This window comes from Rasamsonia emersonii (assembly GCF_000968595.1).
Source record: "Rasamsonia emersonii CBS 393.64 chromosome Unknown ctg1118621760130, whole genome shotgun sequence".
In the NCBI taxonomy this organism is placed as follows: domain Eukaryota; kingdom Fungi; phylum Ascomycota; class Eurotiomycetes; order Eurotiales; family Trichocomaceae; genus Rasamsonia; species Rasamsonia emersonii.
Window position 1 is genome coordinate 35,509 of NW_013563172.1, and position 25,355 is coordinate 60,863.

At 51.6% G+C, this 25,355-nt stretch overlaps 6 protein-coding genes across 6 annotated transcripts; 4 read left to right on the forward strand and 2 right to left on the reverse strand.

Annotated features, from left to right (window-relative positions):
- Positions 1 to 634: 634 nt before the first annotated feature.
- Positions 635 to 6,154, reverse strand: T310_4539 (Rho guanyl nucleotide exchange factor; the record flags this gene model as incomplete). Its single annotated transcript, XM_013472576.1, has 3 exons — positions 635 to 1,351; positions 1,579 to 1,680; positions 1,742 to 6,154. The coding sequence occupies 3 exons, from the start codon at positions 6,152 to 6,154 to the stop codon at positions 635 to 637; spliced, it is 5,232 nt and encodes a 1,743-aa protein (XP_013328030.1).
- Positions 6,155 to 8,005: 1,851 nt separating this feature from the next.
- Positions 8,006 to 10,550, reverse strand: T310_4540 (uncharacterized protein; the record flags this gene model as incomplete). The annotated part of the gene is made up of 8 exons (XM_013472577.1): positions 8,006 to 8,140; positions 8,196 to 8,732; positions 8,791 to 8,834; positions 8,888 to 9,802; positions 9,857 to 9,984; positions 10,035 to 10,183; positions 10,245 to 10,324; positions 10,493 to 10,550. 8 exons carry the CDS (start codon positions 10,548 to 10,550, stop codon positions 8,006 to 8,008), a joined length of 2,046 nt encoding a protein of 681 aa, XP_013328031.1.
- Positions 10,551 to 14,869: 4,319 nt separating this feature from the next.
- On the forward strand, positions 14,870 to 16,930 carry T310_4541 (Long-chain-fatty-acid--CoA ligase; the record flags this gene model as incomplete). Its single annotated transcript, XM_013472578.1, has 6 exons — positions 14,870 to 15,145; positions 15,212 to 15,592; positions 15,699 to 15,926; positions 15,986 to 16,148; positions 16,213 to 16,535; positions 16,601 to 16,930. The coding sequence occupies 6 exons, from the start codon at positions 14,870 to 14,872 to the stop codon at positions 16,928 to 16,930; spliced, it is 1,701 nt and encodes a 566-aa protein (XP_013328032.1).
- Positions 16,931 to 17,392: 462 nt separating this feature from the next.
- T310_4542 (uncharacterized protein) lies at positions 17,393 to 19,006 on the forward strand (the record flags this gene model as incomplete). Its single annotated transcript, XM_013472579.1, has 1 exon — positions 17,393 to 19,006. The coding sequence occupies one exon, from the start codon at positions 17,393 to 17,395 to the stop codon at positions 19,004 to 19,006; it is 1,614 nt and encodes a 537-aa protein (XP_013328033.1).
- A 600-nt stretch (positions 19,007 to 19,606) lies between these two features.
- T310_4543 (CCR4-NOT core complex subunit Caf1) lies at positions 19,607 to 22,018 on the forward strand (the record flags this gene model as incomplete). The annotated part of the gene is made up of 6 exons (XM_013472580.1): positions 19,607 to 19,763; positions 19,801 to 19,922; positions 19,984 to 20,207; positions 20,272 to 20,398; positions 20,478 to 20,912; positions 20,975 to 22,018. The coding sequence occupies 6 exons, from the start codon at positions 19,607 to 19,609 to the stop codon at positions 22,016 to 22,018; spliced, it is 2,109 nt and encodes a 702-aa protein (XP_013328034.1).
- Positions 22,019 to 23,791: 1,773 nt separating this feature from the next.
- On the forward strand, positions 23,792 to 25,317 carry T310_4544 (uncharacterized protein; the record flags this gene model as incomplete). Its single annotated transcript, XM_013472581.1, has 4 exons — positions 23,792 to 23,973; positions 24,030 to 24,412; positions 24,473 to 25,119; positions 25,189 to 25,317. The coding sequence occupies 4 exons, from the start codon at positions 23,792 to 23,794 to the stop codon at positions 25,315 to 25,317; spliced, it is 1,341 nt and encodes a 446-aa protein (XP_013328035.1).
- Between the last annotated feature and the right edge of the window lie 38 nt (positions 25,318 to 25,355).

The window sequence follows — 25,355 nt, forward strand, 5'->3', positions numbered from 1 at the left end:
ACTGCTGGCATGCTACGTAGGTAGGTCGCTGGAAAATCGAATCAAGAAGAATCAATCGATTAATTACATCTTGTCTCGTCTAGTCTCGTCTTGTCATCGTCATCGTGCCTACATACATAGATGGATAGATCGATAAATAGATATAGATCGGTAGATACATAAAGTGTATGTATGTATGTATGCATGTATGTATGCATTCATTGATCAACTAATCAATGATGAATGCCATGCCGTGCCGTGCTGCTGTGTTATGCCGATTAATTACCCAAGAAAGAAAAAAAATTTCAAGAAGTAAATCCTAAATTTAGGCCATCCATTCATTCATCCATTCATCATAAATAAATGGTTGGTTGGTTGTACTGTATGTATGTAAGGTACGTAACGTAGATATGTAGGTAGGTAGAGGTATCACTGGGTTGAAATATGGGTTAAAAAAAGAAAAAAAAATCGAAAGAAGAAACGGTGATCAACAGGGTTTTTTTTTTAACTGGCCAAGGTGTAGCAGTAGCAGGAGCAGTAGCAGGTGAGACGGGGCTTGTTTAGAACGATAACATACCATGTTCATCGAAGGGGAAGAAAAGGAAGAAAGAAAAAGGCAAGAGAAATAATTAAAAATAAGTAGTAGACAGCGCGGCTAGTCTTTCTGGCCTTCGTTCTCTATCAGTTCCAAAACAAGCTGGCTGCGCTCATGCTCCGGGTGCTGCATGCAGATCTTGACGGTCCGGCCAATGCGCGCGTACTCGCTGGTCTGGCCATTAGCCACCGACCTGGAGTAGTTGCTTGCATGCGATGGCCCCGTTCCCGCCATGGCGCCGCCGTCGTCCAGACAGACGACATTGCGACCCGGGATGACCTGCCTCAGACGCCCGTTCATGGCGTTGCGCACCTCGACAAAGTCTTCGTTGAAAAGGATCAAAAATCTTCCGTACAGGCATGCCGTGTGAGCACGGCCGACAAACTCCATGACCACGCTGCGAGAGACGTCCCCGTGCTTGTTGACGTACACGGCGCATTCGCTGTACGCAACCAAGAACTCGCTCTCGCTCAGTCGGAACATCCCCAGCGGTCGCAGATCTTTGATCCGGTTCGCAATGCTCGTCAGGTACGGCTGCGCTTCCGGTGTTTCGGAGCGCAGGTTCGGCACAGACCACGGCTGCTTCTTGTCGAGGGTCAAAACTTCGATTCCACGCTGCGTCGAAATGGCGAGAGATGTGTGGAACAGGTTGATGTTGTAACTTTCTGTGGGAATATAGAACTCGTCATATTCACGGAAGAACTCGGTTTGGCCACGACGCATCGGCAGGAAACGCGCCCGGCTCGTTGCTGATTTTTGGAGTACCGGCTCCAGGACCTGCACCGTTCGGTTAGCATAGGCATCATCCAATCGATAGACAAGGCGAGACAGACTTTGAACGTAGATGAGATGCCATCTCGCTTTTTATAGAAGACCAGCGTGCGATCCTTCATCCGACCAACCGCAAAGAATCCAACTTCGCGACTTCCAGACAGTTTCTGTGGTGCCCTCCGTGCAGAATCATGTTGTGATGTCTGCGAAGGCACGCCACTGATAGGACATACAACGTCAAGATGGTACGCAATCAGCGATTTGTCTGCAATGACGAGCAGGAGGTTAAATTCTTCAAAAACTGCAATTTGTGTGACCCGCACGATCGGAATTGCCTGGATACAACAAAAATATTAGCTCTTATTTCTAAGCTGAGAAATAAGGGGATCCACTTACCCTCACCCACCCACGTGGGTCGTTATATTCCGAAATGTACACTCCATAATCAGTGCCAACGGCGCACATTAGCCGTCCCGGCGGCTGCTGGAAGACTGTAGCGCAGTTGACTGCTGCTCTGCAGATGGGATTGGGCTTCGAGGCTTCATTGGCATACTTCTCTTCGACCTCTCTAATAGCTCGATCGAGTGGTGTACCCTTGATCATGACAGCCTTAGGTCCTGGGGGTTCAGAATAGGCAAATGCTGTATCCGCAAGCACCCGCAGCCGAAACGGCTCCGCGTTCTGCGCAAAGAGAGACGCAGCGTGTTTGGTTTTGGCCTCAATGATCTTTTCACACCACTCCTGTCGGTTCTGACTCGAATGGGCGTAAAGGATATAGGTTCCGGTTTTACCCAGGTGCTTCACCCTGAAGGGATAGAGGATCTTATCATCTTTAATATTCTCGAGGGCCGTGCCACCAGCTCCGGTGGAGGTACCTCCGTTCGCGGCCGGCGGAGGAGCAACGGCCGAGATGCCTTTCACTGAAGACTTGTATACCGGATCGTCATTGGTGCTCTCCAGGACGAGCAAATCCATCGGAATAGGCAGTTTCGACACATCGTAAACTTCATATTTCAAGGACTTGGTGACATCTCGGTTCGTCACGGCCTTGGCTAACACAAAATAGTGGTCGAACAGAATAGCACGCGTGTCCACCAAGTTGAACCTCGTCCTCGTGCCTGGCCGTTGAAGATCGCCCTGGAAAATGATCTGCCGACCCAGATGCTCGAGGTTCAGTTCTACTTCCTTCTTCATCTCCGGTCGGAGTTGTAGTTTTGAGGACAGCTCCATGAGATCGACCTTCTTGGTCATCTCGCCCACCTTGTTGTCGCAATCCATTGCAACGACCTTGATTTCCTCAATGGCTTGCGCCAGATTGGTCTTCTCCTCGCATTCCTTCACCATGTTCTTGTGGACGGTTGACAAGAGCAGGGTGTACCGCTGGATTCTGGTAATAGGTGCTTTGAGGAAGGTATCCCAGCTCAATCGATTGGACATTTTGTTGTCACGAGCTTGATTGAGGAACTGCCTGAATTGCAGGTTCCGCTCCGCCTCCCTGCGCACCAAGTAGTTCGCGTGCGGGAAAGTGGCTGCGTACTCGACATACGCCCCCTTAGCTTTCCGGATCCATTCTCGGAAGATATCGCTGAAGCCCACGATGAACGGGCCCTGTTCCTTTTGGCGATACTTCAGCTGTGCGAGCAGATACTCCTCATTGACCTTCTTGACCGCGTCCACTTTGCCAAAGACATCGTTCAGGAATTTATTGAGGCGTTTGGGATTGATGATAGGAGGCTGCATCGTGGCTAATTGATCACGATACAACACTTGCAACACATCCAGTTGTTCGATATACGCATCTTCGGTGGTAACGATCTCGTGGAGGTTGTTCTGGCGATCAATCTCCTTCTTGGGATAGGATTCCCACACCTCCTTAGGGACGTTATAGAAGGTCACCCAGTCTTGCACTTTCTTCTCCGGCTCCATCATCTCAGCCTTGAGATTGATCTTCTTGAGGGTCCTCATGCAGTGGTGCGAGTAGCAGCGACCGAAGGTCTCAGTCTCTGGCTCTTGCACATGGAGCCGGGATGAGTAGCATCCGCTGCCCGTGATTTGAAATAGAACGCCCGACAAAGTCCCTGGGCCGAACTTGACCCATTCCTCTTCCTTCACCAAGGCTCCCTCGGCCAGCATGTTCTTGACGACCAAGGCACCCAGCGTCTCAGCATCGGCAGTGTTCATTGTCGGAACCTTGTGGGTGAACAGTGCAACGATTGCATCGATGATGGCCTGCTCTTTGAGATCTGTTTCGTCCTCGCTCAATTCTCTGACCCAGGCAACAATGGCACTGAGCGCCCACGGTTCTGAACATTTCCGGAAATGCTCAGACGACAGCTTAGCGGGATTGAACTTCTTGCGTCTGCCCGCAGGTATCGTGGGCAGATCGAGGGCGATGGCACTGGGTTCTGGGCTTGCAGTGTACCCGAGAGTACCAGTCTGCTGGCGCAGGAAGTCCTGCTGCTGTTGTTTGTACTTCGCACGATCTGCATCGGTTTTGGATCTGGTTGGCGGATCAGTACGAGGCGTGCTACTGTGGCTCGACAAGGATGTCGACCGCGGGACTTGGTACGGGTTCAGCGTTGTCTGTCCGTACGAGTCTGGAGAGCTGGGTGTCGGAAGAGGCCTTTGCTGATCATACGCTTCCAGGTCACCTTGTGCCTTGTTCCGATACGTCCCAGCTGGGATCAAATGCGGCCGAATGTTGGCGTTGTTGACCGGTTCAACAGGAGCAGGAGGCAGTGGCCGCATCCCCGGGTGGAAGAAGAGATCAGCGGGCTCTCCTTTCTCCGGGCTTTGGCTTCCTGATCGTTCCTCGCCCTCAGGCGTCAACAGGCCACCTTCTTCATCGCCATCGTCGAAGCTCAACCTCCGATGGACGGCCCCCGGTTCTGACAAGCCTCCAGTGCCACCCGTGTCCACTCGCGCACTGGTGACAGAAGGGAACGGGAGAGGGCGGTTCGACTCTTCAGTTGGAAAATCATAATAATCCTGCTCGTCAGGGAAATTTACTCGTCCGTCCGTAGATAGATCCGAGCTGAGCGGATCATTCTTGGATGGCTGCTCCGGACCCGCGGTCGGTTCGTCGCCGTAGTGCACATGTCCCTCGTAACCCCCACCGTACAGAGCAAGATCGTACTGAGCATAGTCACTGTCGCTACTCACCTCTTGAGGCGGTGGGGAGGGCAGTCGGTCCGATGACCGTGATCCGTACGCACTGAAGATGGAAGCAGCAGTGCCACTGCGCTCTCGATTGCGCTGGCGCTCCGCTTCTGCTCTTTCCTCTTCGTCTGCCATCTGCATCATGGCGAGACCGGCCGCAGCTTCGGCGTCACTTTCGTCACTGTAGGCGTCATAATTCACATACTGTCCCGTACCTGTCGCTATGCTGCCATTGGTGTGGGTGTGCCGCACGTCAGGAGACAGGGACCGCGTTGATGTTTCCGGTGCAAAAAGCGGAGCAGGTTCGTCTGGATTCGGAATATGCTCACTGTGTCCTACATGAGCTGCTCTTGCACCACTTGCGCTGGCGCGCCGCCCCTGTAGTACGGCAGCTTCCACCTCCTTCATCAAGTCCTCATAGCCCATCTCCTCTTCTGGTTTCCGCCTTATGCTTCCAATGCCATCATGAACCTCTGAATACGTAGGTTCTTCCTCCGCGTCTGGTGGAGGACCAGGGAGAGGTCGGGCCTGTGGATGTCGAGTGAGGGTGTCTGTCCGCCGCGGAGAGGACGAAGGCGGAGTTGGATATGTCGGCGAATTCACCGATCCTCTGGACACGCTTGACCTCTTCCCGTCGTACGACATATGGGCTGGAGGTTCTGGTGGCTGCTCTTCGATCACTGAGGAGGTCACAGGCTCCGTTGCAGTAGGAGTCGTGGGGTAGTACGATGATGACTGTGATCCGCGAGAATGCTGTCGCGAAGGAAGAGAACCGGAGCCAGCGCTTGGGTAAGGCGGCCCAGAAGCATACACAGGAGATGTGGGGCCTGGGTAGTTGGCAGAAGACCGAAGAGGTACAGACGGGGGGCTGGTCTGATGCGACTGCGAGTAGCCATACTGCGGATTGGGTGAGGAATCGGAGTAGTAAGTAGACTGACGAGGGCCGTAGGGATGATCTGGACCACGAGGCGGGGGTGGAGGAGGCTGCATTTGCGGCGATGGAGGCCCATACTGTGTCGCGGCCGACTGACCGTATCGTTGCGATGCAGCGGTCGGTTGGCGTTGAACGTTTGAAGACCCATAAGTCCCATAGTTAGTCGACTGATACGCAGCGGGGTTATACGGCTGGTGCGGCTGGGTGGCATTGCTGTATTGTGCGCTGCTGATCCCGGTGTACGCCTGGGGATTATAGGAGGACATGGGAGGCGGTTGCGACAGGGAGTGAGGACGACTGTACTGCTGAGGGTTGTAAGTCGATTGGTTCGGCGACGTGGACGACGCATGATGCTGATAAGACTGGTATCCAGAGACGGCAGAAGAGCCATGAGACGACGCGCGGCTGGGGAGTGATTGCTGCGAACTGCCGGCCGAGAATTGCGAGTGCCTCGATCCCAGGTTGCTCTGGGTCGTACTGTTGTAAGCGCCTCCATAGCCAGCACCCTCCTCTGGGGCATTACGGCCGTGACGGCCCTCGAAATAATGGGCATCGTCTCCCGCAACATAGCTGGGAACCCGTCTGAGCTGCTGATGCGGCTGTTCCGGGGACGCGTGGGGAGAGTAGCCGGCGTATTGGGAGGGATACGGGGTCGACTGCGCAGAGGAGTTATTCTGGCCGTAGTAGGCCGGATGTCCGTGCTGGTACTGAGCCATGGCGAACGATTATCCCTGACCGTGGAGAGGATGATATCGCAGGCAAAAGTTGGGCAACGCGTGGGGCCCAACCGACGGAGCTGGAGGAACAAGTCGCGCGACTGCGGTGATGAAGCAACCGATTGCGTATCGTATGAGGCAGCAGAACAGGCGTTAACCGGGCTCCTCGTGAGGGTGGAAGGCGGCAGCTCGTCCACGACTCATCCAGGCGTAAGATGGTGTGCGCAATCAGAGACGGTGACGGAAAGCGGTCGTTGCGGTGAGTGGCATGCCGCTGGGGTCCCAAGACTGCTGCTCGAACTGTCCGGACGGAAAATGGAGAATCAACGGAGGATTTGAGATGAACGAGCGAACAGGCCGGTCAGCAAGGCAGAGGGTGACCTGGGCGAGAGGGTGGCTTCTTCGTTAGCGCAGGACAGGAGCCATGAGCAGAGGAGTAGCACAGACGAACCCCAGCGCACACTTGGGACTAGGCGGACTTGGCTCCGGCGTGCGCGCCCGATCCCCACGAGGCTGCGATTATTTAATAATTAACAGATTAGGCGCGAGCATGACTTTAGCTGGATCGGAGACTTGGCGTGGCAGACCCGCGCTCTAAGGCTGAGGACTCGTGAGGCTTTCCAGTTGGGATCGTCTCCAGTCTTCGTCCATGGTTCCCCGCGGTCGCCCCGTTCGGTAACACGGCACCCCCTCCGCAATAAAAATTATCTTCCAGGGGACAGTTCTTCGTATTCCGACTATTCCTTCGGCTCTCGTGACGATCAACATTGCTCTGGATATGGAGCTGCCATCTCGATGCTCATTTCCACCGTCGCATTAATCCAAATAAGGCTGTGCTGCCTGTGGCTTGTGCAGTGTCTGCAGGCGATGGCCGTGCACGGACCTCGTCATTAAATTTACATCGACTACTACGCTGTAATACAGTGCACATTGTTCGACGAAATGGAAAACGACTTCCATGCCGTATCTACTTTGACTCGTGATTAACGAGAAGGCTCGAAGAGACGTTACTTTCTTAATAGACATGAAAAACAATGCTCTCTGCGGTGTTTAGAGCAAAACGCACAAGGCAATCTTGAGGCATCATTGCCACCCGTTCCCCGCAAACCGAGGCACGGCTTGGCAGAAATGACCATTCCTTACCACTTGGAAGCAAAAGATTATTTGAGTACATGGGAAAAAAAAGGGCGAGCAAAAAAAAGACATCTTAACAACAACCCCCTTTTTACCAGCACCTATCATAACACCCTGCATGCCACCCCTGCATCCGAATGTAAGCAGATCCACCAATTCCCGAAAACGCCTTGAATCGCCAGACCGAAAATAACAACAATGTAAGTGACCATCCGTGGTAAAATAGATACACAAACCCTTGCAGCAATGATCCCATAGATGCTCATCATAATGGCAAGTGATGATGACAAATGTATCATCGCGGTAAAAGAAGACAGTCGAAAGCAATTAAATATTGATGATGACTCTGGGTAAATGAGGTTTCAAGTGCAGAAAACAAGACAGGAGACACATTGGTCGTAGTGAGATTGCAAAACAAAGGCAGACGTCGAGAGCTTCCATGACATGACAACGCCGTGAATGGTTGGAGTCGGAGGGAATAGGGTATCATGATCAGAGCAACAAACAGCTTACTGTCAACTTCGATACCATGAAGAAAGGCTCAACGGCTCGTCGTTGAGCTTACGAGGAGAGGGCAAAATCCGAGGACAACCCAGCGAGTTCACGAAGCAGGCATGAGAGAAAAATCGGCTCGCTGGCCATGATATTTTTGCGAGAAGAAAGAAGTCAAGAGCTGTTCGTCGACGAAGAGGAAGACCGGAGTGTATGACATGCCTCTCACTGGCCGTGGTAGACTTCATCGGGACCAAGTGTGAAGTTTCCCTTGTGAAGGTCCTTTTGTTCTACCTGATCTGGCTTGATGTACCGCGATGTCAAGGCAAATCGAAGTTTATTTTCCGGAATGACGGAGTGCTAAGATCTTGTCAGCCTGGCTTACACCCGTTGAATCAGTACCTCATGACCTTACCTCGTAATACTTTTGCATGTCTGCGCCGTGCATGACCACCAGGTCTCCGTGATGAATCTCCAGGCTGATAACCGGAGATCCCTCCCTCCGCTTCATACTCTTGATGATCTCTAGACGGCGTTCGTTGTACTCCTTTTCGGTGATCTCTTTGTTCGCAAACTTGGCCTTCAGTTCTTTCCGTTCGTCGTACTTTTCACAACCAGGAAGTACAATGTCTTCTGGGAGAAGCTTCTTTGACGCGGAGCAGCCTCTGAAATATTTATCCTTCAGACGGATCTTCATAGTGGCCTTCGCTCCAAGAGAAAGAGTTGCGATCGTGGGACCGAGAGATGATTCGCCATCGTCATGGTAGCCAATGGACATTTCTTCAAAGTACGCCAAAGCCAACAGCTCATTTGGAGGCAGAAACTCATCGCCAGTAGCAGTGACAGCTTGCTCCGTTGCCCAAGTAAGACGGCCCAATGCCCGCATGATTTCAGGTGGTGCCTCATCAAATCCTTTGGAATCGACGGAGACAACATATTTATACGGCATTCCCTGAAGGATTATGTTAGCTCGATATCCACAGCTGTAAAACAAGGGGTAAGAAACATACGTAGTTGACAGCGAAGTGCGATGTTAGAGTCCCAGCCACTGCCGCTGTCTGTTAGTCACAGCAGTCAAAAACAACAGGCGAGCATACTGATACTCACCGACGCTCTGCTGCAAAGGATAGCGACGAAGCCCAAGATCGACAAGTTGCAACTGCTCGAAAAGGTCATTCGGACCATTGGGCCGAGAGAGAACTTCTCTATTCGCGATAAAGTGGGTCACAGTGCCGATATCCTTGAGCTCGTATGTGTATTTCGCATATGGTCCCGAAAAGTCGCGCTTCGGCTGGATGAGCTTGGAGTTGACAAACACAGCGCGTTGAATCGCGCCAATTTCGAAATCGGAAACAACCGACCGCAAGGAAACCGGACGCATAGGCATCATCTTCTCGAACGTACAGGGGGAGGTGCTCCCCGTGGGGCTGTTGTTGTTGCTGGTGCTGGTACGACTGCTGCTTTTGTTGTCCAGAGGATCCGTGCATTTCCAGCCTCTCCAGAATCTCCTCGATATGCATTTGTGACAGTCTGGACAGACGATGCCTTTCCAAGCAATACGAGAGAGACCGGCATCTCTATCTTCCTCTGGTATAGTCGAGAGGAGATCAGGGACGAGACTATACTGTGGCCGAATTTCCTCATCAGGGGGCTCACGAGCACTCAGAAAGCGAGGATGGTAGGTCAGATCGCTGGGAGGAGGGGAGCCATTGATGCTCCAGAATTGGGAGCAGGAAGGTTGGAGACACATCCAACCTTCGTTATATACGCGCGGGCTCGACACGGTGCATTCGGGACAGATCTGGCTTTCCGGCGGCAAGAATTCTCGCTCGCTCACCGGCGGAGGATCTGGAGACCCCTTGGCGGCCCACCAACTTCTTTTCTCGAGGTCCAGCTTCTGGAAGCGGATCTTTGCGCCGGTCCTCTTGCCCACCTTCTCGTACCATATATGAGTGATGCGGAAGTAGCCCATCACGTTATATCTATGAGGCAGTTGCCTCCCCAGCACGGGGTTACGATCCCCTGGAGAGATATTAGCAGACAGCATTATAGAGAGCATGATGCGAGTTGACAAACCGATTATAAGCCCCACGGGGAGCTTCACCGCCTGGCTATTTATATAGGATGCCACGGCGCGGTCGGAGTCATCCTGGTCCTTCAGGAGGATGAGATTGCCGTTGGGGTCCTTTTCGCAACCCCCACCGCTATAGGAGTCAGCAACACAGTGGAAACAACTGGAAGTAGAGGAACTTACATTCTGGTGATGATGGTTTCGTCATCAACATGGGCCCGGGAGCCGCTGTCGGCGTCTATGAGACAGCCGAAGCTGAGCTCCCCAACATGGTACGCCCCTCCCTGGACCGAGCGGAACCAGGGAAGGGCGTCGCAGAGGTCAGGACGACACTAAGCAGAGATATTCAGTTAGCATATAGAACTCGTCATACAAGGAGATGAATTCACAAACCTCTGCCCATGCTGGGGGCTCGCCGCAGACGGGCTCCCGGGCCCCGTTCGGCGGTGACACCTCCACGGCCTCCTTCTCTCCTAGAGGAGCGTCGTTAGCATGTATAGATTATCGAAGATGATCAAGACAGTGACGCATCAAAGGGCGGGGCATCAAGTTACGTATTAACGGCAACGACGTCAAGGGAAGAAAGACAGGAGCTTCTGGAAGACGAGGGGGATTGGAAGATTCACGGTAATATTACTTACCCCCCTTTCGTGTCCGCTTGGCTACGGGCCCCTCCTGAGCGAGCTTCCTCTTGGCCATTTTGGAGGCTTCAGGACGTGAGCACGACCGGAGCAGCGGACAGCAGTGAGAAAGGAGCCAGAAACAGACTCCACTGGTGGAAAAGAGCACAGGAGAGGTCTGATGCTGTTCAAATCAGAAACGAAAACCAGAAACGAGTATCAGAAACCAGTATCAGAAACGAGTCCGAACGAACACGGTGAACCTGGGGAGAAGAAAGAAGAGAAGGAGAGAGAAGAGAAGAGAAAAGGAAGGAAAAGAAGAAAAGAAGGGGGAAGGGAAGGACGCGCATCGTGTCAACAAGGAAGGCGGGGCAGTCACGAGCTTGCCTCGAACCTCGCGAGACTCAACAACTGCAAAACGTGATCGAGAGACGGGTGAGGGAGATCACGGGGGCGCGTGGGCAGTGACAGCTGGGTCCAGGCCGACGAAGCGGATTGGGGAAGAGAGCCAGCGGTGGGGGGAGGAGGGCAGGCAGAGGGAGAAACAGGATTGCAGGACCTTCACGGCCGTTGGGCCAGCAACGTGCTTGTGTCTCGAAGAAAAGACAGCATACGTACCTCTTTTCCACCCTAGAAAGTTGTCAGCGGTCTTGACTCGACAGGCAGTCCATGTGGTCATGGAATGACTCAACTTGAGCAGGGTGAAGTGTGAAAACGTACCTATATATTATAATATAGTATTAATATTGTATTATATTTTTTATATTACTAGGGTAATGTAAAAAATATAATTAATAATTGAAGAAACTAAAAAAGGCCGTGCCCTCGACAGGGCAACAGACGCCTTATAGAAAGGCCGATCGAGTCTGCGCATACCCATATAAGTCAGCGTGACCATCCATCTCCGACATATCGTGTCCAGTTTCATGAAAGCGAAGTCACAAAGGAAAGATCGGTTACTCACAATAATAATAAATATAATGAATATAAAAAGACGGGTGCTCAATATACATAAACTCAATATTGAAACGTTAAATATGAGAATAGGGCCGGGCCGATCGAGACGTTGAATAAATAAATAAAAGTCGTAGAAGATGTTCCGGAGAGAATAATATAGAGACGAATAATTATATATTTGTATACATATAATCATTCGTCTCTCTTTCTCTCTTTATATATATTAATAAATATATTAATATATATGTCGACGTTTCAAGAAGCAGATCCGGCGGATTTTTCGGCTTTCTGCTTTCAGAAAGTTGACGACGGCAGTTAATTTCTCCGCGATGACATGGGCTTGATTCCCAGCCTCCAACTGGCGAGATCGATCGACAAGCTGTTCGGGCTGACGACCAGGAGAAGAGGCTGATGAGTGCCGGCTATGTGGCAGCGATAGAATGAAGGATGAGTGTGAACGATGTTTGCTCGAGGGGATTTCTCTGTGTTGTGACGCCATGACTTGCATCCAACGGCCTATCCTTGCAGCCTCGATGAGATATTTCGGTTCCATGGTTCGAAGCATGAACTCAGGCTTTCTGGTAAACCTGGACCGATGCATATCGAGGACAACTTGGGTATCGAATTGGACGGCTTGGGCCGTTGATGAGCGTCGGGAGGACTCGACGATTGACGCTTTCCACAGTTTTTTTTTTTAAGAAAATGGGATCACTAATGCAATAAAAATATTAGATATCATGTAAAGGCCAGGTGGAGTGTTTCGATCATGACTTACCTGAAAGAGCAAAGCTTGTTGATAGGCAGACGTTAGGGTTTGCATCCACGGTAGCGGCAGCTGCATGCAGGAACCAATAGGCTTTTCGCTGCGGCTGCCTTTGATATGTACGACTCTGCAGTCAACCGAGAATAAGAATTTTTTTCTTTTTTTTCCCCCTTGTTCTTTTTTTTTTTTTTTGTAAATTTTGAAATTTTGAAAAATAGTGCGAAAAACGAAAGAGGCTGTTCGAAGTAGAGGCAAGCAAAGACTGAGAAGGGAGGATAAGGAGACAGATCCTCAGTAAAAAAAAATCTATGCCGAGAGCCTAAAACACGTCACACGTCCGGTGAGTGTCTAGTGAGGCCCAGGACTGTGTCAGACCTATCTCATCCAGAGAGAAAGCTCAAAGGAAAGGAAGATCAGGCATAATACAAGCTGACACGATCCTGAACACTCAGTGACACGTTTATGATGCAGCTTTGACGGAAAGATGAGAGGAGGATGAGAGAGAAGAAGGAGTCAGTGTCTCAAGAGAGAGAGAGGATGTGAATGAAGGAAGAAAGAATCTGAGGGCCCCTGGGGAAATATTTATATTTGTGGAAATGAGCTAAACAGCCTACTCAGTTTGTGTGTTCTCGGCGCCGACTCAGCAAAGGTGACACGATTCAAAATTAAGTGAACGATTGGATGGCACTGGATGCATGATGGCACTGGATGCATGATTGCATGCGTGTGAAGGGTCATCAGGGCAAGCTGGTGAAGCCGTGAACTAAATTAGATACATGGCAGCCAGATGTGGACACAGAAGAGGATATCATTTAATGATACGATTGGGTGTGAGAAAGAAGAAATCAGCCCCTGAACCAGGGATTGGATGTATCAGGACATTCACATGCCCTGAAGATATGCTGTCTCTGGTTAATACTGTTGACAATATTCAAAGAATCCAAACCAGTAGTCCGGTTGAAGTGGCAGAGAGGTTTTGTATATGAGTGACATGATCTTCCTGTAGATATAAGAAACAATGAAGTAGACGCAGCAGCTGCCTTTCTCAGCAATACTGAATCGTGACATGCATTTACAAAGCAAAAAGAGCCAGTGAACGTATCCATTTGATTTGTCTGGAATGTTCTCTCATGAGGAAAGAGACAGATACATAAAGGATCACGATAGGACTGTCTTTTATTTTGTATAGGGAAGCAAAGATCAGAAAAACAAAACATAGCATATGTGAAAGCATGCTTAAAGAATGTCTGATGGCAAAATTAGGGCATGCAATAATGCATGCTCAGCGCTATGTTCTGTCAGTTATCGGATAGGCTATACCGACGCAACAACAGAGTGATGAAATAGATACATACACCAGGGAACTATAATTACCAGTGGACGGGGGCTGGATACAAGCGGAAAGTGTCGTTATGAGAATGAAATCCGACATAAATTTCAAGAGCGACATAGGAACAAACAGCAGAATATCGTTGAAAAAAAAATCAGAGAGGAAAAGAAGTTTGTTGAGGAATCGGAAACCACGAATGCGGGAATAGATTCTAATAATATTACATTTCAAGGATACAAACAGTGACATTCTACCTACCTAGTTCCATTCTCCTTATCGGACGAGTGTTGTGGCCACAGGGCTGCAAGAAGCCGGTAGGGCAGAAAGACAATTCAGCAGGTGGTGCACTGTATGCTTCAAATCATTTCTTCTTTTCCTTAGGCATCACCCTTTGTCTGAAATTTCTGGCTAGGAAGTTTCAATGCTTTGTAAAAGATAAAGCGGTATTGAACAGGGTTCCCAGCAGCGAGGACAAAGGAAAGAAACAAAGGAATAAATTCTCCGATTTATACGAGAAACAAATCCTTTTTTCAGGGAAAGAGAAAGCCCTTGTTTCGGCACATGTATGCACTTGCAGAGCTGGCGACTTGTCCAGGACTTTAGGTAGATAATAAATAAAAGAGTCTGACGAACAAGTCTAAGACCATACAGTAATGGCAGTAGAATAAATTGAAGATATCCTAAATAAGAGGTCATATCCTACACAGTGGCTTGGTAAATAACAACAGACATTGTCACCAGGGACCAAGCATGCCTGGCATTAGTAGAATTAGCCGCGATATTCCCCAAGACGATGCAGGCTTGTCAATAGACCTGAAGAAAATAGGTTGGACCTCAATCGCGGTACTCAACATCGGGAGGGGGAAATCTGGGCCAGTGCGGATTTCATTGGGTTTCGGGGATGCCACCGATTCCAAAAGCCGGGGGCCTATCAGAAGGGAACGTTGGCGGTCTATTGGCCCTTTCCCCGCATTGCTGGGGAGGAGACGTTCTCCACAGACTTTCCTCCCGCGGCCCATCATTCTGTGAGGGGGATTCGCGGCCGGTTAGACTTAGACGTAGCTAGCAGGCCGTGCTCCATGCCCTCGGTTACTGTAGACTGCCTAGGATGGGACCGAGCGTTAAGATGCCTCCGACCTGGCCTGGACTTCTACCCGACGGATAATTGCCTTCAGCTCTACCGCGTACCTACATCGTATCCTGCAATTACAACTTTGCCATCTGTTACGATCCCCCTTTTCTGTCTCCAAGCTGGTTTCCAAGACCTGTGCAACTGCTACCCTCCTCTCCATTCTGCTGTGATCGACCAGAGCAAGGTTCCCCCCAGAGGGACCACAGCCTGAACAAGATGGTTTTCTATCCTCCCGCGTCGGTTCCGCCGCTGCCTCCGGTCCCTGACGATGTAGCGATCTGCGACTTCATGCTCGACGAGCGCCATGGTCGATATCCCCTGGGCTACTCGCGCGACCCGTTCACCTGCGGTCTCTCCGGGAAGAGCTACTCTTTCCTCGAGGTCGTCGAGCGGGTTGACTTTCTCTCCCGTGCTCTCGCAAAGGAATTTGGCTGGCAGCCCAACCGCGGCACGGAATGGGATAAGGTCGCAGGTGTCTTTAGTCTTAATACCGTAGGTGAACCCATGAATCTGCAGGTTGTGTAACAGTCATGACTGATTAATCGTCCCTGCTTGTAGATTGATACCATACCGCTGTTCTGGGCAATTCATAAGCTGTCCGGCGTTGTTTCTCCCGCGAATGCTGCCTACTCAGCCGCCGAATTAACTCACCAGCTGGTTGATTCAAAGGCTCAGGCGCTTTTTACGTGCTTGCCGCTCCTTCAGACAGCGCTGGAGGCAGCAGGCAAAGCAGGCATCTCTAGAAACCGCATTTATCTCTTGGATCTGCCAGCTCAAATCCTGGGGGGTGCAAAGGCGCCAGCAGAATTCAAGACTGTGGACCAACTCATCGAGGAGGGCAAGTCACTGCCCAAGCTGGAGAAGCTGAAATGGGCTCCTGGACAAGGGGCGCGCACGACAGCCTTCCTCTGCTATTCCAGTGGCACGTCAGGCTTACCGGTACGGTCAAACAGCCATTTCAAGAGAAGTCTCAAGCCAGGGCTGATTGGAAGAACAGAAAGGCGTCATGATCTCCCACCGCAACGTCATAGCCAACGTCTTGCAGATTAGCACATACGAAAGCAAATATCGCGAAACTCTCAAATCACCGGCCGAGCAAACCCCGTATTTGGACATCACATTAGGTCTCCTGCCGCAGAGCCATATCTACGCGCTGGTGGTCGTCTGTCATGCAGGCCCTTACCGAGGCGATCAGGTGATCATTCTACCCAAGTTTGAGATCAACTCGTTCTTGAATGCCATTGAAAGATTCCGGATCGCATGTCTCTTCTTGGTAATCATTCCTGGTTCCCTGCACTTTTGAAATAGGAAACGCTGACTGTTGCGCTTTAGGTACCACCTATTATCATTACAATGCTGCGCAACAAGGAACTTTGCAGTAAATATGACCTGGGAAGTGTTCGTTGGATCTTCACGGGCGCTGCTCCACTAGGAGCGGAGACAGCTGCCGAGCTGCAGAAGCAGTATCCGACTTGGGCAGTTAGACAAGGTTATGGTGAGTTCAGTTTGCTCCTACGGTTGTTGACTGGAATACAATGAAACTGGCTGACCTCGATAAGGTATGACGGAGACGGCTACTGTCGTCTGCTCAACAGCAGTGGATGATATCTGGTTTGGTTCCAGCGGCTGCCTCCTTCCCGGTATTGAGGCCCGGCTTATTACCCCGGATGGCAAGGATATCACAGAATACGACACCCCCGGAGAGCTTTTAGTTCGGTCGCCCAGCGTGGTCTTGGGGTATTTGAACAATGAGAAAGCCACCAAGGAGAGCTTCATAGACGGATGGCTGCGTACCGGCGATGAGGCAATGATCCGATTGAGTCCGAATAAAACCGAGCACGTATGGATCGTCGACAGAATCAAGGAGCTCATCAAGGTCAAGGTGCGTTATCTTTACCCCACTTATATCTTCTCACGATCATCACAGCTGACACATTTCTACCTTAGGGTCTGCAAGTTGCCCCCGCTGAACTTGAAGCACATCTGCTTGATCACCCGTTCGTGGCGGACTGCACGGTCATCGCAGTCCCAGACGAAACCGCCGGCGAAGTTCCCAAGGCGTTCGTGGTGAAATCGCCAGCTGCTGGTCCCGACGACGCGGCGACTGTTCGGGCCATTCTGAAGCATGTGGAGGATCACAAAGCTCGCCATAAGTGGCTCAAGGGCGGCGTTGAGTTCGTCGACGCCATCCCCAAGAGCCCCAGCGGGAAGATCTTGCGGCGGCTGCTCCGGGACAAGGAGAAGGACAAGAGGCGGAAGGCCGGTGTCAAGTTGTAGTCGCTATATATATCTATATACGATATGGAGATCCCCTCAGTAGACCTCATTTATTCACATGCTTTTTGTATGTACTTAGCAATCATGCAGCTGTTGTTGGTTGTTGTTTGTTCTGTTTGCAGCCCGTGATGCGGGATCCCGAGAAATCAATTTCTAAGCCGCCGCGGAGGGGCGTCTTTGGCTTATTGATTTTTCGTGTTATTACTAAACATCGCAGGGACAGGAATTTGAATTTTCTGTCCCCTTACTTCTTTTCTTTTTAATTCTCACATTTTAGGACTGATTTTTTTTCGAAAAACTCCTGGAATTGATCAGTGGAGGGGGAGTCTTACCAGCCCGCCGTTACCCCGCCGTTCAAACATATTTTTTTCCCTTCCCGCTGTATATATTCCCGCTTTTTGCGGTGCAACTCCGTTAATTCGACAGCAATATTATTAGCGACAACGCGGATATTCTTGCGCAATGTCGGCTTCCGCAGACCCTCACCATGAGGCGGAGGAGCCTGCCTACTTGGATGCCGACGAGGCAGAGGAGGTGATCCAGCAAGATGAAGACCACCCCATGGAATCGGACGACGACGGTGACAACAGGGACGCGGACGGGGACCAACAGATGGACGAGGAAGACCAGGAGATCACGCTCCAGAACGACTCCGTCGCACATTTCGACCACCACACCGACTCCATCTTCTGCATTGCTCAGCACCCTATTCACAAGTCGATCGTGATCACCGGGTCCGGCGACGATACAGCCTACATCTTCGATTCGACGCCAGCGGATGAGCGCCCACTGCTGCCGCAGAGTTACGAGTCGAATCCGCAGCCCAAGGGCGAGAGGAAGTCGCTTGAGCCGCTCGCGAAGCTTGGTGGACATACAGACTCGGTCAATGCCGTGGCCTTCACGGAACCGCGAGGCGACTACGTCGTGACGGCAGGGCTCGACGGAAAGGTGCGAGTATGGCGTGACTCTACTGCCCAGAAGACGGGCCGCACGTGGGAGTTCGTGGCAGAGGCGCAGGAGGTCGAGGAGATCAATTGGGTGGCAGTCTGCCCCTGCGACGACGGCGACGAGGAAAAGAGCAATGTGATCGCCCTGGGCGCCAACGACGGCAGCGCCTGGGTTTACAAAATCGACCATACCGACTCGGGGCAACCGATCTCCATCATCCAGACTTTCTTCCAGCACACTAGTTCCTGCACTGCAGGTGCGTGGACACCGGACGGCAAACTGCTCGCGACGGTGTCTGAGGACGGGAGCTTCTTTGTCTACGACGTCTTCGGCGCTGCTGCCGCGGCGGGTATATCTTACTCTGCGGGTACCAACGCCGTCGTTGGATACACTCCTGAAGACCAGCGCTTCGCTGTCGAGGGCGGTCTCTACTCGGTCGCCATTGCCCCAACGGGCGCCTTTGCTGCTGTCGGCGGTGCGGAGGGCCACATCAAGGTTGTTGGGCTGCCTCGTCTCCCGTCATCCACCTCCGCGCCCGCATCGGGCAAAGCGGGTGCCAAATCCAAGTCCAAATCATCTGCTGGCAGTGCACAAGCCGCAGCTGGAACTTCGGGCGCTGGCGCCCTCCTCGCCTCCCTCCAGGCCCAATCCGAGAGCGTTGAGAGCTTGTCATTCTCGTCGCCTCCTTTGACTCTCCTCGCAGCCGGTTCTGTGGACGGCTCGATCGCCCTCTTCGACACTGCCCACCAATTTGCCGTGCGCCGACATATCAAAGAGGCCCACGAAGGCGCGGCAGTCGTGAAGGTGGAGTTTGTGCGAGATTCCCCGAGCCCGGCCTCCGCGCCTCGTCCAGGCCTTCCTGCCGCCGCCGCAGCAGTCGCAGGACAAGGACGGTCATGGCTCCTGACCTCCGTGGGAATGGACGGGGTGGTTCGACGGTGGGATACGCGGGGCGGTACCGCGACTGCTGCCCAGGGACTGCTCAAGGAGTGGAGAGGCCACACCGGGATCACGGAGAACGAAGGAGGCGAACAGTCTGGTGGTATTCTCGGGTTTGTCCAAGGCGGCGATGGGAAAAGAATTGTCACGGCGGGTGACGACGGTGTTGCGCTCGTATTCGAGGAATAAGATAATACATAGGTCAAGGTTAGACGCGTGTAAAAATGAAAACCTGTGTTGTATGTAAATACACACATGAATATATACGAAAGAGCGAATCCAAACCAAGCTCCGAAGTTATCCTATTTCTTCGATACTGGTACATGGGATTTGCTAACTCTCCCGTATTGCGTCCAACTACTCAGTGTCGGATAAAAAGAGAAGGAACGATTTAGTAAAGTATGCAGGCACGGAGGTAGCAAAAACACTGGAAATGAAATGATGAAAAAAAGTTAGGTAACTATATACACCCGTGAATGTCAAACAAACCAGACCAAAGCGCCATATTTACAGATGGCCCATCACATCGCAACACAACCAGACGGTCTATGGTCCTTTCTCCGTAATTTGTTGGTTTTCCTTTTCTCTTTTCGCGGCTCGGTTCTTCTCCAGCTGGAGAATCAAGATCGCTGTCGTAGAGAAAAGAAACAAACACAATGTCTGAATTTTTTTTTTGCTGTCACACCAAGTACGCTGCCATCTTCTCACTATCTCTCTGTGTTCTCACTTGGTTGGGTCATCGATTTATTTCACCGAGTGGCCCTCTCCGTGACCGTGGGCAGCGTGGCCATGTCCGTGGCTGTGGTCCTCGGGGAGGAAGAAGTGCTCATAGAGGCAGTATCCGGCGAAGAGGACGGTGGCAGTTCCCAAGCCGGGGAACAGGCCCTTGAAGCGGTTCCATCGAGTGAAGGGGCCGGTGTATCGCCAAGCCTCGCTGCGGAGGGAGGTCAGTCAGACACAGAACTGAACAACACGCAGTCCAGAAATCAGCTCATTCACGTACTTCCGAGCCCATGGGTCCTTCTTTGCCCAGACTGACGAGGGATCGGCAGCAGCCTTGAACTCCTTGATGTCGAACCCGGTGGGGTTTCGCTCCGGCATTGTGGTGTGATGAGAGTGCGATTGACGTGGGAAGAGAAGTCAATTGAGGAAGGAGATTGAACAAGGGCTATGAGGAGCCTCTGCCCGAGATTTCCACAGCTCAAACAACTGCTGTCGACAGGAGGGAGGGAGCAAAAGCCACCGACGAGGAATGCGGAGAGAGAAGGGCGAAGGCAGGACGTTTGAAGCTGTCCAGGAATGGGCTTGGCGGCGGTCCCGTGAGGCCGGGCGCTAAACCCAATCCAGCACTGCTGAAGTCTGCGACTCGCCTGCCGCCCAAGTTGCGAAAGTCTGCCCTCCAATGCCTCTGCTATTGCCAATCTGCTCGACTCGACAAGCGCTCTCCTCAATAGCTACGGTGTTGGTTCAGCTTCTGTCTGGCAGACAGTGGATATCGTCCTCGGTCGGAAAGACTGGTCAGCTGCTCCACCCTTATTCATGACTGATCCCGTCGCCAACCCCTCCGCAGACGAGAGACTGGTTTGCAGATAGCAAGATGCCACCTCCGGTGGGCAGATACGGGCCTTCAGGCATGAATGCGCCTTTCCCTCACCTCCAGCAAGCTCATCTGCAGCAACAACAATCACAACAACACCATGCAGCGCACGCTCAATCCGCCAATACCGGTCTTCCTCCCCCTTCACTCGGTGGTCACCCCGGTTTCGCCGCGGCAAACTCGAACTCGAACGTAAACCCCTTCTCTCTCAACCAGGCAGCGATGGCAAACGGCGTTTCGGTAGGAGGCTTTGCTGGAGGCGGCGCTGGTGATGGTGGAGGGGGCACAGGGTTAGCCAGTCATGCTGCGCAGATGGGCTTCGTGAGAGGCGCACAGATGCAGCAACAGCAACAGCTCCACCAAGGGCAAGATGGGCGGTTGATGGTAGAGGGGAAATCTGCGATCAAGACGCGGATACGTGATGTGTGGAAACATAACCTGGCACAAGAGATGGCTGTGTTAAGGCGGTTGGTCGAGAAGTATCCGTACATCAGCATGGTACGTCCAGCAAGAGCTCCTCCCCCTGCCTTACCTCCCCTTTCTGACAGGAGATCGTCTAGGACACAGAGTTCCCCGGTATTGTCGCCCGTCCCATCGGGTCTTTCGCGAACAAAGCCGACTATCATTACCAGACCCTGCGCTGCAACGTCGACCTCCTAAAGATGATCCAGCTGGGCATCACGTTATTTTCTCCTGAAGGAGAACTCCCTCCAGCTACGCCAAACGAGGCTAACGGACAGGGATACGGCAACAACTACGCTCCGGCGCCCTGCACGTGGCAATTCAATTTCAAATTCTCTTTGGAAGAAGACATGTACGCGCAGGAGTCGACGAGCATGCTAGCCAAAGCCGGGATTGATTTTGCCATGCATGAGAAGAATGGTATCGACCCATTCGAGTTTGGCGCCTTGCTGATCAGCTCGGGCCTTGTCCTGGTGGATGATGTCCACTGGATTTCCTTCCACTCCGGCTACGATTTTGGCTATCTGATGAAGATCATGCTCTGCAAGCCTCTTCCTGAAGATGAGGAGACGTTCCACAAACTGCTGAAAATCTTCTTCCCTTCACTATACGACATTAAATACCTTATGAAACACGCCGGACGGAATCAGGCTGTCAACGACTCTCCGCTGACTCCGGCAGCTGCTCAGATCATTGCCAACCTGGGGCAGAAGTCGGGTCTGCAGGACATTGCGGACGAGCTGGGCGTCAAGCGCGTGGGTATTGCTCACCAGGCGGGCTCGGACTCGCTTGTCACGGGAGAGATCTACTGGAAGATGCGTCAGGTTGTGTTCAACGGCACCATCGACGAGGCCAAGTATTCGGGACAAGTTTGGGGATTGAACGGCCAGTTACCCGCGGTGACGTATCACAACACCAACAACAGCAACAGCAACAACAACAACAACAACCAGGCGCAGCAGACTCCCAATCTGAACGGGGCAACCATCTATTCGAATGCTGGCACGCCCAGTACGCCAAACAACGCGTCGAACGCAACAGGAAATCAGACACCCCAGCAGCAAGGTCAGTCCGGCGCGGGGGCTCTCACTCCTGGAGGTGGTGGAGGGGTGTTTGGGCAGTTCCAAATGGGAAAGTCATGAACTGGCTTTTTTTTTCCCGTTATTGGGATTTTTTGGATGGTCATTAAAGGGCATGTCGCGGTCATGCAGTGTATATCTTTTTCTTATTTTCTTCTTTTTTCTTTAGGGAACTTGCATGATTAGCCAGCCATGAAGATGATCATCGGAGAGCGTTATGCCGTCCCATCCCCAACCCTTTTTTTACGTCCGGCACCAGTCTACGTCCGGTGTATGTACATACATACGGGCAGTTGCCTTTTTTTTATCTTGCTTTCCTACCTTTTCTTCCAGCGCGTTGTCTTTTTTTTTTATGTCCCTTCTGGAGCCTGGGTGTTTACGGAGGGATATCGTCAAGGTCAAGCAATTATTCAATTCATTTTATGGGTCTGCTCGTTTCGTTCTTCGTCTCGTCTGGCTGGCTGGTAGGCGTGGAAATCCTATATTCTCTCTCTGTCTGGGTGTACCTAGGTGCAGAACGGTGGTGTTCAGTTAGGCTAGTGAATTTTCGTTTTCGATTTACCTTGCAGAGTATCTTTTTGCGGAGCTTTCGCAAGTAAATCTGATTCAGAGACGGCTGAAATAAGCACTGGCCAAGGCCTTGCTTGAAGTATTAAAAATTATCCAATGAAATATCCATTGGAACAGTAGAATCATAGTTCTTCAATAAGATGATATCGTAAGGTTTGCGCCTCTCTTTGTAGCACAACATATTTACATGTATCCATGGCTGGTAGATGACAGGATCTTCTTATTATAGATCCTCAATTCTGCAATAGATATCAAGACAAGCCCTTAACGACTCGCTCCGCTCGTGGATATCAAGATAAAACAGACACTACAAAACCTAACCTAACGCTACATAACGACCACTCCTACGAGCGGACGATGAAGAGGGACAGACAATCTCTCACTCTCAGCAGGTGAAGGAAAAATAGGAAAATGTCTTATACTCCGTATCTTCCATTAAATCTATACGTAGACTTGAGGACTCTAGAAGAGCACATAAGGGCAAGCAAGCTAGTATTATCAATAATCTCTCCATTAGAATGTTCATAAAATTAAAGGAATCCCCTATCTAGGAGAAATTATTGTTAATAACATTAGTCCGTAGTTATCCAGAAGGATGGAGCTTGATCAAGATCGCTGACAAATTATCCAGTGGGGCTCATCAGTCAGCGGTTATCGGCTGAGAACAAACAAGGTCATGCCTGATGACAAATTAACAATCTATCAACACATGGTGTCCTCGATTTTCTGATATAATAATCACCGCAAGGAATGCAATCCCAAGGCGACTTCATTTTGAAAGAAAAAAATGATTGAACAATGGACTCAGTGGTATTACGTCTTGCCCGTCCAATCAATAATCACCCAGTCCCATCCTGGATGTCGTTGACCGAGGTTGAGGTCAACAATTATATGTTCAGTAATCAGAAATCGCAGACGGCATGCCACGCCAGTCAAAACGAGAATAGCAACGACCTAATTGATCAAACTATTAGTCTAGTCTAGGCTGTTGACTATTCTTCGTGATTCCTTTTTTTTTCCCTATTTTTCTTTCTCGCTGGTCTGAATCTGAACGAACAATGGCGTGCTGCTTTGATTACATATTATCCCACTGCCCTATGTCATTATAATCTTTCCAGATTGATAAAGGTGAGGAGTTCCATTCCGACGAAATTTCAAACTGCTGCTGACTCAGAGAAAGCAGACATCCATTCTCTTGTGTGCTCTGCCTGTTCTTTTCTCTCCACGAACTGAACACGACTCTCCACTCAAGACAACACTTGATCGATGGAGAAGAGCAACGAGAATAGCAAAGACGTGGAACTGGCGCTTCCCACGCAGAATGGGGACAATTCTGTCGTCCAAGTCCTGGACTGGGACTTGCCGCAGGACCCGGAGAACCCTCAGAACTGGCCTCTGGGGAAGAAGATATATCACACTCTCTGTGTTGCCGTGTATGCTTTTACCATGTGAGTGCGAATGTATTTCCCATGCGCATATCTTTCATATCTGACGTGCTCTGTAGAACATACATGTCCTCCGCCTACGCCCCCGGGGCAACACAGCTCGCAGAGCAACTAGGCGTCTCGGAGACAGTCTCTCTCCTCGGCGTATCGCTCTTCTGCGTCGGGCTCTCTCTGGGCCCCGTCATCGCGGCCCCGCTCAGCGAGACGTTTGGCCGACTGATCATCTACCGACTGTCTCTGCCGATTTCGATCCTGTTCATTATCGGGTCTGCCGTGGCGTCCGACATGGCGAGTATCGCCATCTGCAGATTCTTTGCCGGCGCTTTTGGCAGTCCTGCGCTGAGCGTGGGCGGAGGAACGATGGCTGATATGTGGCCTCCGTCGCTGTATGGGCCTACCACGGTGACGTTCCTCCTTGCACCGTTCCTGGGGCCGTCTCTCGGTAGGTTTTTATCCATCCACTTATCCTTGCGCTATCATTTCTGACTGTTAGATGGTGCAGCACCCGTTATCGGAGGATTCGTCGTCGAACGCAAAGGATGGCGATGGCTGGAGTGGGTGAGTGTGTTCATCTCCGCAGCGACTTGTCTGGCAGCACTCGGCATGCGCGAGACATACAAGAAGGTCCTTCTGCAGCGACGAGCGAAGAAACGCGGCCATGATACTAGATCCCACCACCGCATCCACCCCGTCGCTGCCATTCGCGCGTGGATGCGAGACGCCATGCTCCGCCCGCTGGCCATGCTCGTCTCCGAGCCCATCGTCCTGTTCTTCAGTCTGTACATCGGGTTCGACTTTGCGGTGCTGTACGCCTTCTTCGCGTCCTTGCAGCTCGTCTTCAAGGAGACGTACGGCTTCGACAGCCACGAGACGGGCCTGGTCTTCCTGTCCCTTGCCGTCGGGGCCTCTCTGGCCACGGTGACCAGTCTGCTGATGGACGGGCTCATCTACCAAAAGAAACGCCGCCAGCTCGAAAATCAGGGCTTGAAGAAGGTCCCACCGGAATATCGCCTCTACCCTGCGATGATCGGCAGCGTGGGGGTGGCCGGGGGCTTGTTCTGGTTTGCCTGGACGGCAAGGCCGGACATACACTGGGCCAGTGCGGTGGTCGCGCTGGTTCCATTCAACTGGGGGAATTTGTGTATTTTCGTACGTAAAGATCTTTCCCTCTCTCTCTCTGTCTTGATGACGAGTGCATTCTGACGCAGATACATATAGTCCTCCGCAATCATATACATAGTCGACTGCTACGGACCCAAATACGGCGCCTCAGCGCTCTCCGCCAACTCTTTTACGCGGTACATCTTTGCAGCGGCATTTCCTCTGTTCACGATTCAAAGTGAGTGAAAAAAAAAACCCTCCAGTTGTCAGGTTGCTGCGTATGG